Here is a 13,828-nt window from a genome sequence, read left to right as displayed (position 1 = left end):
TTTCATTGTTTCCATTCGTATGAGTTAACTATTTCTTCTTATAATTAATATTACAATAAGTGCTTTATTTTTTTAGGTTTTGCCTGCAAACAGCAATAGGAATGTAATTGTTTATACTGGAATGGATACAAAATGAAAGATATGTCAAAAGTAAAAGCAAAACAAAACAAAACATGATAGATTCTTGGAAATAGTTAACTGAATGAATTGTCACTGTAAAGAACAGAAATTTCGCAAAGTCAAGTGATTTTCTTTTATTTTCTAGTGAAATAGATTAGGGCCCTTTTTCCTTATTTTGATTTTCGATGTATTAAGAACACATTAATATAATAATATTATTTTGATATATTACTATACCAACCAACGTACCTTGTGTATGAAAGGGTATTTACATCGTTTTCACCATTAGAAAAACGAAATGCAAATGTGCATTCTCTTCTGGTTATCTTAGTTTTCTTCTATACAGTAAAGTGATTTCTTTCTCACAATGGGTTACCGAATAGCGTATGTTTTGGATTGATTGCTCTTACTTCGAATGCTTGCTTCTCCTTCCTGAATGGAATCGTTGAGCTTTGCGTCTGTTCTATTCTAACCTACATTTAGTATGGTTTCTGATTTTTTCTTTCCCCAACCAGGTGGAATTGAGTCTCATATTTTTCAATTGTCTCAACGACTCATTGATCTTGGCCATAAAGTTATAGGTATACAAACATCTCAATGGATTTTTCAATTCGTCATTTATTGACACATTATTCCACCAGTCATTACACATGCGTACAAAGACCGCGTCGGCGTCCGATACCTTACCAATGGTTTAACGGCTTATTATGTTCCCCTTCATGTATGTTTTTCTCCTTGGATAAACGTTTCACAAGAAAATCATGTTTCGCTGACGCTTACTCTAATAGACGGTATACCGAGAGACGACTTTTCCTTCGTTTTTTTACTTTTTCCCTATCTTTCGAAATATTATTATCCGAGAACGCATTGAAATTGTGCATGGACACGGAAGTCTTTCATTTTTATGCCACGATGCCATTTTGCATGCCCGTACCATGGGCCTAAAGACTTGTTTTACTGACCATTCCCTATTTGGGTTTGCTGATGCGGGAAGTATTATCACCAATAAGCTTCTCAAGTTCACCATGAGTGATATTGATCATGTCATTTGTGTTTCCCATACATGGTATGCTTTAACAATTCCAACTCTTTACTAACTGTGTTTTCTAGTCGAGAAAACACCGTTCTTCGTGCTGTCCTTAATCCCAAAAAGGTTTCGGTTATTCCAAATGCGTTAGTCCCCGAAAACTTCAGACCAGACCCTTCAAAAGCTTCTAATGATTACCGTATGTGTTTGTCTTCTTTATGTCAAAACCCAAGTGTTCCTTTATGCCTAACCTTATGCTCGCAGTGACCATCGTTGTAATTTCAAGATTATACTATAATAAAGGAATTGATCTCTTAATTGCTGTGATTCCTAAAATTTGTGCAGAATTTCGCAAAGTTCGATTTGTAATTGCAGGAGATGGACCAAAAGCAATTGACCTGGAACAAATGCGCGAAAAGTATATGCTACAAGATAGAGTGGAAATGTTAGGTTCAGTACGACATGACCAAGTTCGGGATGTCATGGTACGTGGTCATATTTATTTACACCCAAGCTTGACAGAAGCGTTTGGAACCGTCTTGGTGGAAGCAGCAAGTTGCGGGTTGTACGTTATATCTACCAAGGTTGGAGGTGTTCCTGAGGTATTGCCTTCTCATATGACTCGATTTGCTAGACCTGAAGAAGACGATTTAGTACGAACCTTGTCAAGTGCTATATCTGATTATCTCAATAATAAAATCAAAACGGTGAAATTCCATGAAGAGGTAAAAGAGATGTATTCATGGATTGACGTCGCCGAACGAACTGAAAAAGTTTATGATAGTATATGCGCAGAGCCAAATTTGCGCCTCATTAATCGTTTAAAACTTTACTATGGATGTGGTCAATGGGCTGGTAAACTATTTTGTATATTAATAACGTTAGATTATTTGGTTATGATGCTCTTACACTGGATTTGGCCGGCTTCAGAAATTGACCTCGCAGTGGACCGTCCACCTGTTTTCCCTGCTACACAAGATGATATTCATATATTCAAGACGTCTAGTAATGATTCAACATCAGAAAAATTTTACTAATTCCTTCTCTAATAATTTACACTTCTTTGGAGATAATAATTGAAACGGAAAACAGGCTCCGAATAATCACTTGTTAAGTTCGATCGGTATATCATTCGTAAACTTACTCTTTCCATTCTTTAAAAGAAGTAACAAATATCGATGAAGACGATAGATTGAAACGATCAAAGAAATGTTATATTATAGACAGCTAAATAAAAATAGGGTTCACTTCTGTAATTTTTAGTACAAATCATCATGACCAAAATCGACGCTGAAACCCACAGTGTTCAGTTTCTTGGTTTTTTCCCGTAAGGATTTTCGTTTGTCATCAAGACGTTGCTTTGACAATGGATATAGATGTTCTGCCGGAACACGGCGCAATCCCCTTTCCATTTCATATTCCTTATCCAAGTCCTAAGTTGGTTAGTACAGTGAATAGAATTCGGAACTTCAAGCCCTAGTAAAGACTTTTCAACTCCTCTAATTTCTTACCAATTCTCCTAATAAGACAACATTTTCACCACGAATAATGTAAACACCTCGATCGATGTCACCATACATATCATCCACATAAATTCTTTCGATCGTGTACTGGAGCATCAGATTGGCTATAAACGTTAGCAACTCGAACATCACTATTATCTAAGCAAGGAACACAAAGCGGAATCATACCAAATTGGTCAAAGGACCGGAGAATGCCAATCAGCTTTTTACCATCTCTTAAAACCACTATTACTTTACCTGAACAAATGAATGATTAGAATATGAAAAGGAATGAAAATAACATACGGTCAACATAATCCACCAGGGAGCCAGATGTTGTAAAGGGAATAATTTGACCTGCTTGATTCATTCAAACTGTAGGTACGCGTGAAGGCCGAAATTAACAAAAAATTCTTAGTTTATATTCCTTTCTTTTACTTGAAGAGTAAAGGTGATCAATTCGCTACACTTTGGTTACTTTTTGTTTTAGTAAAAGACTATCGAGGGTGGTAAAGTGAAGTAGAAGTTTCTGGGAAACAACTCAGAACGCAGAAACAGGTTCTGTATTCAAATCTAGTAACAAAAACTTCTCATAAACTTGTAAATTATAAAAACATTGATGAATTCATTGACTGCTTTCCTGTTTAAAGAAGCAAACTCGGTTTAACAGTCATCGACTAACAGAAGAAGATCTTTTATGCTTTCTTCAATCGCATTCAATTCATAACAGTCGGCTGAGTTTTCATTAGTCTGATAGGTTGTTGTTGAAGCAAACGCCTAAGATACCTCAATGCGTATGAAAATTGTCTACTTCTCAGGAGTTTCAAGGACTGTCAGTGTACAGAAAGCTCTTGGTAGAAAGGTTACACGTGCATCAAATCCATTGAGTTGCCTTTTGAAAGGGTATATGCATACACTTTATATGAACCATTGACCTTGAGCTCTTGGGAAGAAATACCAGTAACAGCATGCAAAGAGTGTTTTGCTTACTTGAAGATTCCGGTTCTAAAGCCTTTTCTACTCCATTTAAATTCGACTGTATGACCTTCGAGTAGTTTTGTTTCCACGATTCGAGCTTTCCAGGATAGTAAACTTTTTTTTTTTTTTTTTTTTTTTCTATTTTTTCCAATATCTAATTCAATTATAAGAAGCCAAGACAAGAAAAAAAAGCTCAATAGGAGAATTCTTATATCACATTTCGCCAAACTTGTTTTTTACTATAAACAATACTGACACACCCTAGAAATTTGTCTTTCACGTTCTTTTACCATCAGTCTGAAACGAGTATAACAGTAACAAAATGGATTCAACAAATACTGGAGAACATACTGAGCTAGATGATTTAGCTCTTCCTCGTTCCATTGTTATGCGTTTGATTAAACAAGTTTTACCCCAGAAGAGTACAGCACAAAAGGAAGCCGTCAAGGCCATTACGAATTCAGCAACTCTTTTTATTAGTTATTTAACGTCTGCGTATGTAATTTTGATCGTTTTACAAGTGTGACTGGATAACCTAGATATTCAAAGTTCATCCTTGAATGATATGTTTACTGACCCATGCAATCGTTTAGCGCTGGAGAAATCTCTTCTACGAACAATCGAAAAATTGTTATGCCTCAGGATGTTTTGGGTGCTCTAGAAGAAATAGAATATCCTGAATTCGCGAATCGATTGGATGCTCATTTGCAAGGTATGATTCGATTTACCCATCTCTTATCTCTTTACGAATATACAGTCTGACAAAATTAGCATATGAAGCTTCCTTGAAGGAAAAGAAACTGAAACTTCCCCAAGTAGACGAGGATAAATCTACGAAGAAAAGCAAGATGGATCCACGGTATAAAGCTGTACTTAATAAAGACAATGAAACAGAAGAATATGATCGAGATGAACTCGAACAAGAAGACGTTGCTGAGGAATTGGCTCAGGAAGATGTTCTCTCTGACAGAGAGGACATGGATATGGAGACAGCAGAAAATCCTGTGGAGGATTTAGCTGAACCTAATTATATAGATACCATCCACTTAACTGATGCAACAGGAAATCCCATTGATGAAGGTAGTTCAGATTCCGACGTAAATGAGTCAGAATCTGAACTCCATGGTTCTCCTAACAATTAATCTTAAAAGGGGGATTTATTTTTATTTTTTGGCTTCTTGGTATACCCCATTTCGTTGTTCTAATCATTCTTTCTTTCCTTCAAAGACTTTAATGTCGCTCGTCAACAGTTGCATTTCAAAACAGCCTTCAGCATGTATTCATTTTATGATTGGGCTTGTTCATCTATGTATCTATTCATGTCTCCTACTTTATATTTATTCACAAGTTTTAAAAAATTAACCATGCCTTTGTTGAATTCTCGGAATTCCATTCTTTTCGCAGTCATTTCATTAACTTATTCATTGTTTTTTTAATTGTATTAATAAAAGTTAGATAGACTGTTATAATCGCGACTTTTCATTATTTATTTTCGCCTCCTATGTATAGTCTTGAACATTTTCAAGAGGAAGCAAAAATTTTTTTATACCAACATATCATAGATCTATTAATTTTGAAGTTCTAAAGAGGTTTCCTTTTTCAAACACTCCTACGAAGGCACGTTCTTGACGCTCAATTGAACAAACTCCTTTCCAATAATGCACCATTGCGACAGAAAGTATGCGAATCGTCAGTTGGAACGTAAATGGTATACAAAATCCATTTAATTACTATCCATGGAACAATAAAAAGTCTTACAAAGAAGTTTTTGAAGAGCTAAAAGCAGATATCGTATGCTTCCAAGAATTGAAGATGCAAAAGGATAGCTTTCCCCAAGAATTTGCTCTAATCGAAGGATATGAAGGTTATTTCACATTCCCCACTACAAGAAAAGGTTACAGTGGAGTCGGTATTTATGTAAAAAAGAGTTTGTGCACACCCATAAAAGCAGAAGAAGGGATCACTGGGATTTTACCAGTTCGCAATCAACGATACTCCTACATTGAAGCTCCTCCGCATGAACAGATTGGATACTATCCCAAAGACATAGATAGGAAAGCTGCAAAATGGGTTGATGATGAAGGAAGATGTATTCTACTTGACTTGGGTATGTTCATTCTAATTGGTGTCTATTGTCCCGTAAATTCTGGGGACCATAGGATGGATTATCGAAGAGCATTCTATAAATGCTTAAGGGATAGAATTTCTGCTTTTATAAAAGAAGGAAAACGGAAGGTCGTCTTAGTTGGCGATGTAAACATCCTTTGTGACTCTATCGACACTGCAGACCAAAAAGATATAATAAAAGAGTCATTGGTTCCAAGTGTATTTGAATCGAGAACATGGCTTAGAGAGTTATTAAAACCACACAGGTCTGGGCTTTTGCTCGATATTGGGCGGATTCGGCATCCTACTAGAAAGGGCATGTTCACTTGCTGGAACACTAGACTTAACATGAGACCTACAAATTATGGTAATGCTATATATTAATAATGAGTATCTAACTTTTTTAGGTACACGAATTGACTATACACTGGCAACTCCAGATCTTTTACCGTGGGTTCAAGATGCGGACATCATGGCACAAGTCATGGGATCTGATCATTGCCCTATTTATATAGACTTTCGAGATTCTCTCGACAATGTGCCGTTGTATGAATTACTAAGTCATGCAAAAGATCCCCCTTCTCTATCGGCATGTCATCATTCAGCATATCGACCGTCAAAAAACATACACTCCATGTTTCAAAAATTTGAAAAGCTAAAAAAATCCAAATCAGAATCAGACATTGATTTGGAAGATTCATCTAAAACACCGTCTCACTCACCATCTGCAATCAGCGGTACGCCATCGTCTGTACCTGAAAATGGTCCGCCTGAGAAGCGTCGACGAACACAGCAGCCAAAGCTATCAACTTTTTTCATGAAAAAGCCTCAGTCGACGGATAAAAATGAGGGAGAGAAGGTTGCACCTCCAATGATCGAAGTTGATGATATCGAGTCGAAAGTAACAGTATCTAATTCCTCTAATGTGGAAAGTGTAACTGCATGGAAAAGCATGTTTCAGAAAAAATTGCCTCCATTATGTGATGGACATAAAGAGCCCTGTAAATTGCTGACTGTAAAAAAGCCAGGCATAAATTATGGACGAAAATTTTGGATGTGTGCGCGACCGATAGGAGAGGTCGTTGAAAATTCCAATGCGGTTTCTGATGATGATAAACAGCCATTTCAATGTAGATATTTTCTTTGGGACTCTGACTGGAAAGGCTAATAATTGATTTTACGAAGAATAGACATAACTAATAATAATAATATTATTGCTTTATTTTATGTTCATAACATTACTTAATCCTTGTTGTTTTGTTCGCTGCCCAGCATCATTTCTAAACAAATCACGTTCTTAGGATGCACTTTCCTTCGACAGACAGGACATTTTTGCGTCGCAGAAGAATTTCCTAATGCACTTAGGATACAAAAATTGCAGAATATATGACCACACGGTGTAGCAGACAAGTTTTCAGGATTATCAAGGCAAATCACACATTTGTAATCCGCTAACCTTTGAGAGTTATTTACGGAAGCTATGCCAGGTGCAGCTTCTGATGACGGTTTTTGTTTTCTATTTCTTTGTTTTGGTTGACTCAGCTTTTGTTCGGCTTCTGTTAGATCAATAACATCGTCATAGGCTGACATGGAATTACCAGAGGGATCACGGCATTGAGATACCTCTTGCAGAGGAGAAATATCCTCAAGAACATCAAGATCATCCAAGTTATCCAATTCTGCTGACCACTCATTTCTACTTCTTTCGAGCGATCCTAAACTCTCATTATGCGCCAAGCTTCGGACTGAACGAGGAACTGACGAGGCTTCTGACAAACCTGGATATGTGTTCTGCTGTAATCCGTGATTATTAAATACTTCATCGACATCTCTGTCTGCGACTCCTCTGATATCTCCATGCTCACTAGGGCTTTCGTGAGGTGCTTCTTCAGTAGAATACGAGACCTCGCTGGATCGTCGGTTTTGACGACGAGCTGCAGCAACTGCAGCTGCCTCCCTAGGCGACCGAGGTATTCTTACATCGTAAGGAACGTATCTTTGACTTCCAGATCGTGGTGTAGGAGGCATTTTCAGTCTTTTCCGCGCTGGTATTTTAGAATAAGAGAACACACCTTTTTTGGGAGCCCCTGTCCTAAATAAAATTATAAAAATGCCAACTTTTCAAGAGCGCCCACAAATCTTTTTGAATTCAACCAAGGAGAACTTCGTCTTTCACGCTAACCGAGGATAAAATCCAGAAACAAGGAGATGTTAAAGGCCCTTAATTATTCTCTTACATGGAATTAAACGAGAGAGAAAACCAAAACAAAGTTTTTTTTTTTTCTCTGTAAACACTTGCTTTTACTAAGTATAGGCAAAGAGTACGGGAAAGCGAGGTGCATCAAAATGTCTTAAAAGTCAATAAAACAGAGGAAGTTACTATACCTTAATTACATTTAGCGAATTAAAAAAGTTCGCTATATTAACAAAGAAGAAAAAAGTAGCATGTTATCCATTCGAACGTATAGTAAAGTTGCTCGTTATATGTCAAAAAGAAAGAAGAGACAGCCTTTAACTTTGCTTCTACCAACAACTCTGGAACGCCATAGGACGAGGAAAACGCCATGGTGAAAAGTTACACGCGTTACGAGCCCTCCGGATTTTTTGGGGTCGTCGCTTCATCCGGGTGTAATGTCGTAGCTCAACCATCTGAATCGGCGAAATCCGTAGGGAATGCGATTGTTGGAGGTCTGGAAAGCATTTTAGAATGGGATCTGAAGACCGGTCAATTGTTATCCAAGTGGAAGGACGCGGATTGCTCCTTCAAGGTCTCCTGTCTTACTAACCATGGCGACGTGTATGCCGCTGGTTACGAGGATGGATCTATTCGTCTATGGAAACAGGGGGAATTGCTCTTGACTTTGAATGGTCATAAAAGTGCTGTTTCTACTATGACTTTTGACCAAACAGGCACTCGGTTAGCTAGCGGTAGTAAAGACACCGACATTATTCTGTGGGATGTCGTGAACGAAACTGGATTATACAGACTTCGTGGACATAAGGATCAAGTAACGAAACTCATCTTCCTAACTCCTAGGGCCGCTGATGGCGAGGCGAATACGGACAGTATCGAAGAGGATGCCTCGTCTAACATGGAGATTGATGCCGCAAACATTGACCAATATCTATTATCGTCTGGTAAAGACTCATTTTTAAAGCTGTGGGATCTTTCAATTCAACACTGTGTTGAGACCCATGTCAATCATCAAGGTGAAATTTGGGCGATGTCTGTTAGTCCTGATAGAAAACGCTGTTTAACTGCTAGCAGTGATGCAGATGTTAAAGTTTGGGAAATCTCGTTTCCTGGTGATGGAAACATTACACCTGCTACCAAAGTTTTAAAACTTTTAGGCGGTGTTTCTCGCCAAAGCCGTGATCGCCCAGTTTCCTTAGACTTCTATGATTCCGGTCGATTTGTCGTCTTCCAGGCCCATGATCGTTTGATTGAGATTTTTCGCATAAGAACTGCGTCTGAAATGGAAAAAATAATGAACCGTCGTCGTAGACGCAGAAAGACTGAGGAAGTAGAATTGACTTTGAAAGATGAATTCGAGCCTTTTGCGGTTATTCGTGCTCCTTCACGTGTTTCATCTTTCGCTTGGATTCCTCATCGACGTAGTCCTTTGTTTGTCGCTGTTCTTCAAAATAATTCCATTGAAGTCTATAATGTGGATGCAAAGGCAGATGCCACTATTCCTCTTACGGAGCGAGCTATGCGCACCAACTCCATCGAATTACCGGGACATCGTGCTGATGTCCGAACTTTGGCTCTTTCCTCAAACTATGAAATGGTCTTAAGTGGTGCGAATGGTACATTAAAAATCTGGAATCATAAAACAGGCTCTTGTATCCGTACTTTCGAATGTGGTTACGTTTTAGCTGCTGCATTCGTGAATGCTGATAAGCAAATCCTTTCCGTCAATAAAGCCGGAGAAATTGAATTGTTTGACGTTGCTAGTTCTTCTTTATTGGAACGTATTCAGGCGCATAATGGACCTATTTGGGACTTAGCCATTGGGCATAATGGATCCTATTTTGCCACGGCTTCTGCGGATAAAGCTTTGAAATTATGGTCTTTAAAATCTTCTTACGATTATGCTCCCGGTACTTCCGTCAAAGTTTTCGCTTTGAGGATCGAGCAAACTCGTCAAATTGATTTTGCTGACGACGTTCTTGCAACGAAAATATCTCCCGATGGACGCCTTATCACTGCATCCTTACTTGACAATACAGTGAAGGTATATTATTTGGATACTTTGAAGTTTTTCTTGAATTTATACGGACACAAGTTACCTGTTCTTTCAATGGACATATCGCACGACTCAAAATTATTAGCTACTTGTAGTGCCGACAAGAACGTCAAATTATGGGGTTTAGACTTCGGTGACTGTCATAAATCAATCTTTGCGCACCAGGATTCTGTTATGAAGGTAGCGTTCCAACCTGGTTCTCGAAACTTTTTTACATGCTCTAAAGACAGGGAAGTCAGATATTGGGATGGTAACACTTTTGATTTGATTCTGAAATTACGCGGTCACCACTCTGAAGTTTGGTCGTTAGCGGTGGCTCCAACTTCAGTTTTTACGGGCTCACATGATCACTCCATCCGTGTATGGGCTCAATCAGATGATCTAGTATTCTTAGAAGAAGAACGAGAACGTGAACTTGAAGAACAATACGAGTCAACTTTGGTTTCCAGTTATAGTGCTGAAGAGGCAAACGAAGAGGCAGCAGAGAATAACGTTGCCACAGTGAGTAAGCAAACCGTTGAAAGCTTAAAAGACGGTGAAAAAATTTTAGAAGCTTTAGTTATAGGAGCTAAGGATTTAGACGACGAAATCCAATATCGACTTGAGAAACTCAACAATTCGAACAAATCTAGAACCCCTCGTAACCCGCTTTTAGCTCACTTAAATGTTTCGGCGGAAGAATACGTCTTAAATACTTTCAAGAAAGTTCGCACAAGTCATCTTGATGATGCTCTGTTAGTGCTTCCCTTTGACCAAGTTTTAACCCTTTTTCGCTTTGTTGATATTTGGGCTAGCCGAAAGTGGTCTATCCCATTGATATCTCGAATCATTTTCTTCTTATTGAAGACATATCATCGTCAACTAACGGCTACGATCAAAATGCGACCTTTGCTGAATAATATTCGCAATAGTCTAAGAGGTTCGTTAGTGGAAGATCGATCGCTTGTGGGATACAACCTTGCTGGTTTGACATATTTAAAACATGAGTGGGATCTAAATCATAAAACATCTCTTGAGGATATTGATAATTCAATGCTCGGAATCGATGGAAAGAAACGTGCATATTCTAATGTTGTTTAGGGTCTAAAAGACTTAAAAAAGGGTTTAAAGGTTGAAATGATGCTTAATTTTGAATACTGTTTATAAATGGGAATTTTTGGTACTTAAATAAAGATTTTTTTAGGTTATACGTTTTGTATGAGATAGGTGGTTTTTGATTTCAACTTTTTATAACTGGGTTGTTAATATACCTAAGAAACAAGAGTATAGTATTATATATGGTAAAAATGCTTAATCTAAAGCGAATAACCCATAAAAATGATAGATTAATAATCATAATGCAACAATAGATAGAAATTCGTAAAATCGCCAATTTTCAATAACAAGCCCGTCATGAATAATGAATCAATCAAACTTTCCAGTATTACCCGTATTCTTTGTTGCGATAGGCAGAATAGGTGAAGATCGGTGTCGGCGCTCAAGACTTCTTATCCTTCTTGCACCAAATAAAGAAACAATAATGCCCACGCAAACGACACCGCAAATCAAGTATAAAGCACGTGTATCCAATCCGTAAGATGCCAAATACTCCAAACCAGCATTCTCTTTAAGCTTTTTAGGTTTTAAAGCATTAGGATTAGCTTCCACATCCTTGAGAACCTCGAACACTACGTCCTCATCAACTGTAATAGCCTCACCCTTAGCATTTGTATCCCAGTAGATACCTTTAGAAGGGTTATATAGAATCACTCTGGGACCTGTATTGTTGATATCAAGATTGAACTTATTGGACCATTTAGCCCAATAATTACCGTTTACCCAGGCAAATCGTGTAGGGGCAGGCTTGTGCTTAACATTCATGTTTCGAGCAGCTTCTAGAGCTTCGGCATCATTCTTTTCCTCTGCTTTGTTCAGATGAGCATTCTTTTTATCGGTTTCTTCCTTCCAAGCAGTTTGATAATTACGAGATTCCTCATTTAACCAATCGGAGGCAATCTTTCGAGCAGTGCTTTTGGTTTCCTGGAAATTAGATGAATCAGGATCCAGGAAATACAAAACAACAGTATCAGTATTGGCAATTTCATCAGAATTAAATGTTTGGAGCTCAGGAAGAACTGGAAGCCAGTTGTTCTTCATCCAATTCAAAATTCTTCTGTAATCGGTGATATCAGATGCTACACTGGTGGGATAATAGCTAGGTGTGGAATCTTTCACGACTATTAACTTTGGTAAGCTATTGACATTGTACTTCTTCACAAGTTGCTGAGACTTTGTAAGGTAAAGACGGGCGTGGCCGAGGAGTTGAATAGCAGTTTTACGAACTGCACTAAGAGTATCAGCGCTCTTATCGTCATAGAAATACAAGAAAAAAACGTCTCCATGTTTCTCAGACTCCGTAGTATCAAAAAATTCCACCTCGCGGATCTTGAAGTTGGCGGCTTCCTCGGCGAAACTAGTAAGATCACCGACTTTAAAGAGACCATTATATTCCACATATTCATTCTCCTTAAAGAAAATGGAAGAAGGATAATGCTGAATGTTATACTTGTTGCAGCTAGGTTTGTGCTTGCTACAATCGAGATGACCAACATTGAGCTTATTCTTCATTCTTCCAGCCATCGCATTCCAAGCTGTAGTAGCTGTAGTAACTGCGGAATCTGTGCATTCCGAAGAATAGAAATGAACGAACCAGCCAGTTTCACTTGACAAGGCATTGTCAATGTCTTCCTGGGTGACTAAAGGCTTGGAATGGCCAGTTGGATTAGGCTGGGCTGCTTTTTCAGAATCTTCATTGACGGGCTCCGAAAGGTCACCCCCCTCATCAGGAACATTTGGAGCAGTTTGGATGGCATAGGTAGCTTGAGATGTTGTAGAAGACGCGGACACTGAAGTAGCTGTAAACTTTTCTTCAGCACTCATGGGGGCGGAAACAGTACTAATGGGAGACGTACTAGAAGCCTTTGAGTGATTCTCTTTGGGAATGCCAGTACTTTGTGCTACCGTGAATGAAGATGAGGGCAAAGAGGAAGAAATTGGGCTAATGGAAGAAGTTTTAGGAGAAACTTGTACCATTTTCAGGTCCGTGAAATCAGTATGAGGATTCGTTGAGGTGCCGGAAACAAAGCCAAGTGATAAAGAGCTCGTCGAAGTTGTAAAAGAAGGATCAGAAGTGGTAGCGTCTTCAGAAACTTTCTTCTGTGCCTCTGCATTTTCAGCGTCAACTTCCTTTTCAGCGTCAGCGATACGAGCATCAACGAAGTCTAAAAGAGAAGCCTCGGTGGTGGTGCCGCTGTAATTTACTTCGTCTTTATTCTCACCATTAACATAAAATCGAAGCGTGGGAAAATCTTTTACATCCTTGCAAAGATTTAAGTATTTCTTGCAATTCACTTCGCCGATGTGAATATTAACCTGATTAGCCTTCTCTTCAATCTTTTTTGCCATACCGTCCCACATTGGAGCGATGCGTTTGCAAGCAGGACAAGTAGGCGAATAGAACTTGATAAACCATTGCCCATTTTTAACTTCAGTTTGGTAATTTTCATCCGTCAGAGGTACGGAAGCGGTAGCAACCTGAAAAAGGATAGCCACAAGGGCTACCCACTGGATCCAGGTTTTTAATCCTAAAGAGGCGAACACCTGCATTTTTGACGAATCTTATTTTTTTTTTAACAAACAAATCCAGTTTGTCCTAGTTTACAGAGTTTCTTTTGGTTTGTTTCTATCTGAATGGTGGTTCTGGTTAAGTTGGCCTTTGTGATGAGGCGATGACCATAGTTGAAAATATGAATTACACTAAACCAGGTAATACTTATATTACAAAACTCTAAACTGGGAAATAGAAT

General features: G+C 38.4%; 7 protein-coding genes across 7 annotated transcripts; 4 read left to right on the top strand and 3 right to left on the bottom strand.

Moving 5' to 3' along the window:
* Nucleotides 1-391: 391 nt before the first annotated feature.
* Nucleotides 392-2,396, top strand: SPOG_04342 (pig-A). The gene is made up of 6 exons (XM_013170418.1): nucleotides 392-504; nucleotides 604-701; nucleotides 762-841; nucleotides 909-1,186; nucleotides 1,231-1,346; nucleotides 1,412-2,396. Exons 1-6 carry the CDS (start codon nucleotides 488-490, stop codon nucleotides 2,182-2,184), a joined length of 1,362 nt encoding a protein of 453 aa, XP_013025872.1. The 5' UTR covers nucleotides 392-487; the 3' UTR covers nucleotides 2,185-2,396.
* On the bottom strand, nucleotides 1,463-3,797 carry SPOG_04343 (mRNA decapping complex subunit). Its single transcript, XM_013170419.1, has 5 exons — nucleotides 2,956-3,797; nucleotides 2,839-2,907; nucleotides 2,659-2,774; nucleotides 2,057-2,580; nucleotides 1,463-2,007 (listed from the first exon to the last, which is right to left on the bottom strand). Exons 1-4 carry the CDS (start codon nucleotides 3,017-3,019, stop codon nucleotides 2,407-2,409), a joined length of 423 nt encoding a protein of 140 aa, XP_013025873.1. The 5' UTR covers nucleotides 3,020-3,797; the 3' UTR covers nucleotides 1,463-2,007; nucleotides 2,057-2,406.
* SPOG_04344 (DNA polymerase epsilon subunit Dpb4) lies at nucleotides 3,164-5,102 on the top strand. The gene is made up of 3 exons (XM_013170420.1): nucleotides 3,164-4,122; nucleotides 4,221-4,339; nucleotides 4,399-5,102. Exons 1-3 carry the CDS (start codon nucleotides 3,950-3,952, stop codon nucleotides 4,767-4,769), a joined length of 663 nt encoding a protein of 220 aa, XP_013025874.1. The 5' UTR covers nucleotides 3,164-3,949; the 3' UTR covers nucleotides 4,770-5,102.
* SPOG_04345 (AP-endonuclease Apn2) lies at nucleotides 5,094-6,950 on the top strand. Its single transcript, XM_013170421.1, has 2 exons — nucleotides 5,094-6,100; nucleotides 6,141-6,950. Exons 1-2 carry the CDS (start codon nucleotides 5,308-5,310, stop codon nucleotides 6,899-6,901), a joined length of 1,554 nt encoding a protein of 517 aa, XP_013025875.1. The 5' UTR covers nucleotides 5,094-5,307; the 3' UTR covers nucleotides 6,902-6,950.
* SPOG_04346 (SUMO-targeted ubiquitin-protein ligase E3 Slx8) lies at nucleotides 6,245-8,053 on the bottom strand. Its single transcript, XM_013170422.1, has one exon. The coding sequence runs from the start codon at nucleotides 7,759-7,761 to the stop codon at nucleotides 6,976-6,978; it is 786 nt and encodes a 261-aa protein (XP_013025876.1). The 5' UTR covers nucleotides 7,762-8,053; the 3' UTR covers nucleotides 6,245-6,975.
* A 207-nt stretch (nucleotides 8,054-8,260) lies between these two features.
* SPOG_04347 (U3 snoRNA associted protein Dip2) lies at nucleotides 8,261-11,314 on the top strand. Its single transcript, XM_013170423.1, has one exon. It carries the CDS (start codon nucleotides 8,298-8,300, stop codon nucleotides 11,061-11,063), a length of 2,766 nt encoding a protein of 921 aa, XP_013025877.1. The 5' UTR covers nucleotides 8,261-8,297; the 3' UTR covers nucleotides 11,064-11,314.
* Nucleotides 11,139-13,750, bottom strand: SPOG_04348 (ER associated protein disulfide isomerase Pdi2). Its single transcript, XM_013170424.1, has one exon. The coding sequence runs from the start codon at nucleotides 13,626-13,628 to the stop codon at nucleotides 11,388-11,390; it is 2,241 nt and encodes a 746-aa protein (XP_013025878.1). The 5' UTR covers nucleotides 13,629-13,750; the 3' UTR covers nucleotides 11,139-11,387.
* Nucleotides 13,751-13,828: the final 78 nt, after the last annotated feature.

This window comes from Schizosaccharomyces cryophilus, assembly GCF_000004155.1.
Source record: "Schizosaccharomyces cryophilus OY26 unplaced genomic scaffold supercont4.9, whole genome shotgun sequence".
In the NCBI taxonomy this organism is placed as follows: domain Eukaryota; kingdom Fungi; phylum Ascomycota; class Schizosaccharomycetes; order Schizosaccharomycetales; family Schizosaccharomycetaceae; genus Schizosaccharomyces; species Schizosaccharomyces cryophilus.
This window is presented reverse-complemented; position numbering and strand designations above follow the sequence as displayed.

Coding starts and splice junctions, on each gene's coding strand:
- SPOG_04344 (XM_013170420.1), top strand. CDS start 3,950: ATGGATTCAACAAATACTGGAGAACATACTGAGCTAGATGATTTAGCT. Junction 4,123..4,220: donor ATTAGTTATTTAACGTCTGC/GTATGTAATTTT, acceptor GCAATCGTTTAG/CGCTGGAGAAATCTCTTCTA. Junction 4,340..4,398: donor ATTGGATGCTCATTTGCAAG/GTATGATTCGAT, acceptor TGACAAAATTAG/CATATGAAGCTTCCTTGAAG.
- SPOG_04346 (XM_013170422.1), bottom strand. CDS start 7,761: ATGCCTCCTACACCACGATCTGGAAGTCAAAGATACGTTCCTTACGAT.
- SPOG_04347 (XM_013170423.1), top strand. CDS start 8,298: ATGGTGAAAAGTTACACGCGTTACGAGCCCTCCGGATTTTTTGGGGTC.
- SPOG_04348 (XM_013170424.1), bottom strand. CDS start 13,628: ATGCAGGTGTTCGCCTCTTTAGGATTAAAAACCTGGATCCAGTGGGTA.
- SPOG_04342 (XM_013170418.1), top strand. Junction 1,187..1,230: donor ATTTGTGTTTCCCATACATG/GTATGCTTTAAC, acceptor TGTGTTTTCTAG/TCGAGAAAACACCGTTCTTC. Junction 1,347..1,411: donor AAAAGCTTCTAATGATTACC/GTATGTGTTTGT, acceptor TTATGCTCGCAG/TGACCATCGTTGTAATTTCA.
- SPOG_04343 (XM_013170419.1), bottom strand. CDS start 3,019: ATGAATCAAGCAGGTCAAATTATTCCCTTTACAACATCTGGCTCCCTG. Junction 2,908..2,955: donor CCTGGTGGATTATGTTGACC/GTATGTTATTTT, acceptor TCATTTGTTCAG/GTAAAGTAATAGTGGTTTTA. Junction 2,775..2,838: donor CCGGTCCTTTGACCAATTTG/GTATGATTCCGC, acceptor TAACGTTTATAG/CCAATCTGATGCTCCAGTAC.
- SPOG_04345 (XM_013170421.1), top strand. CDS start 5,308: ATGCGAATCGTCAGTTGGAACGTAAATGGTATACAAAATCCATTTAAT. Junction 6,101..6,140: donor CATGAGACCTACAAATTATG/GTAATGCTATAT, acceptor TAACTTTTTTAG/GTACACGAATTGACTATACA.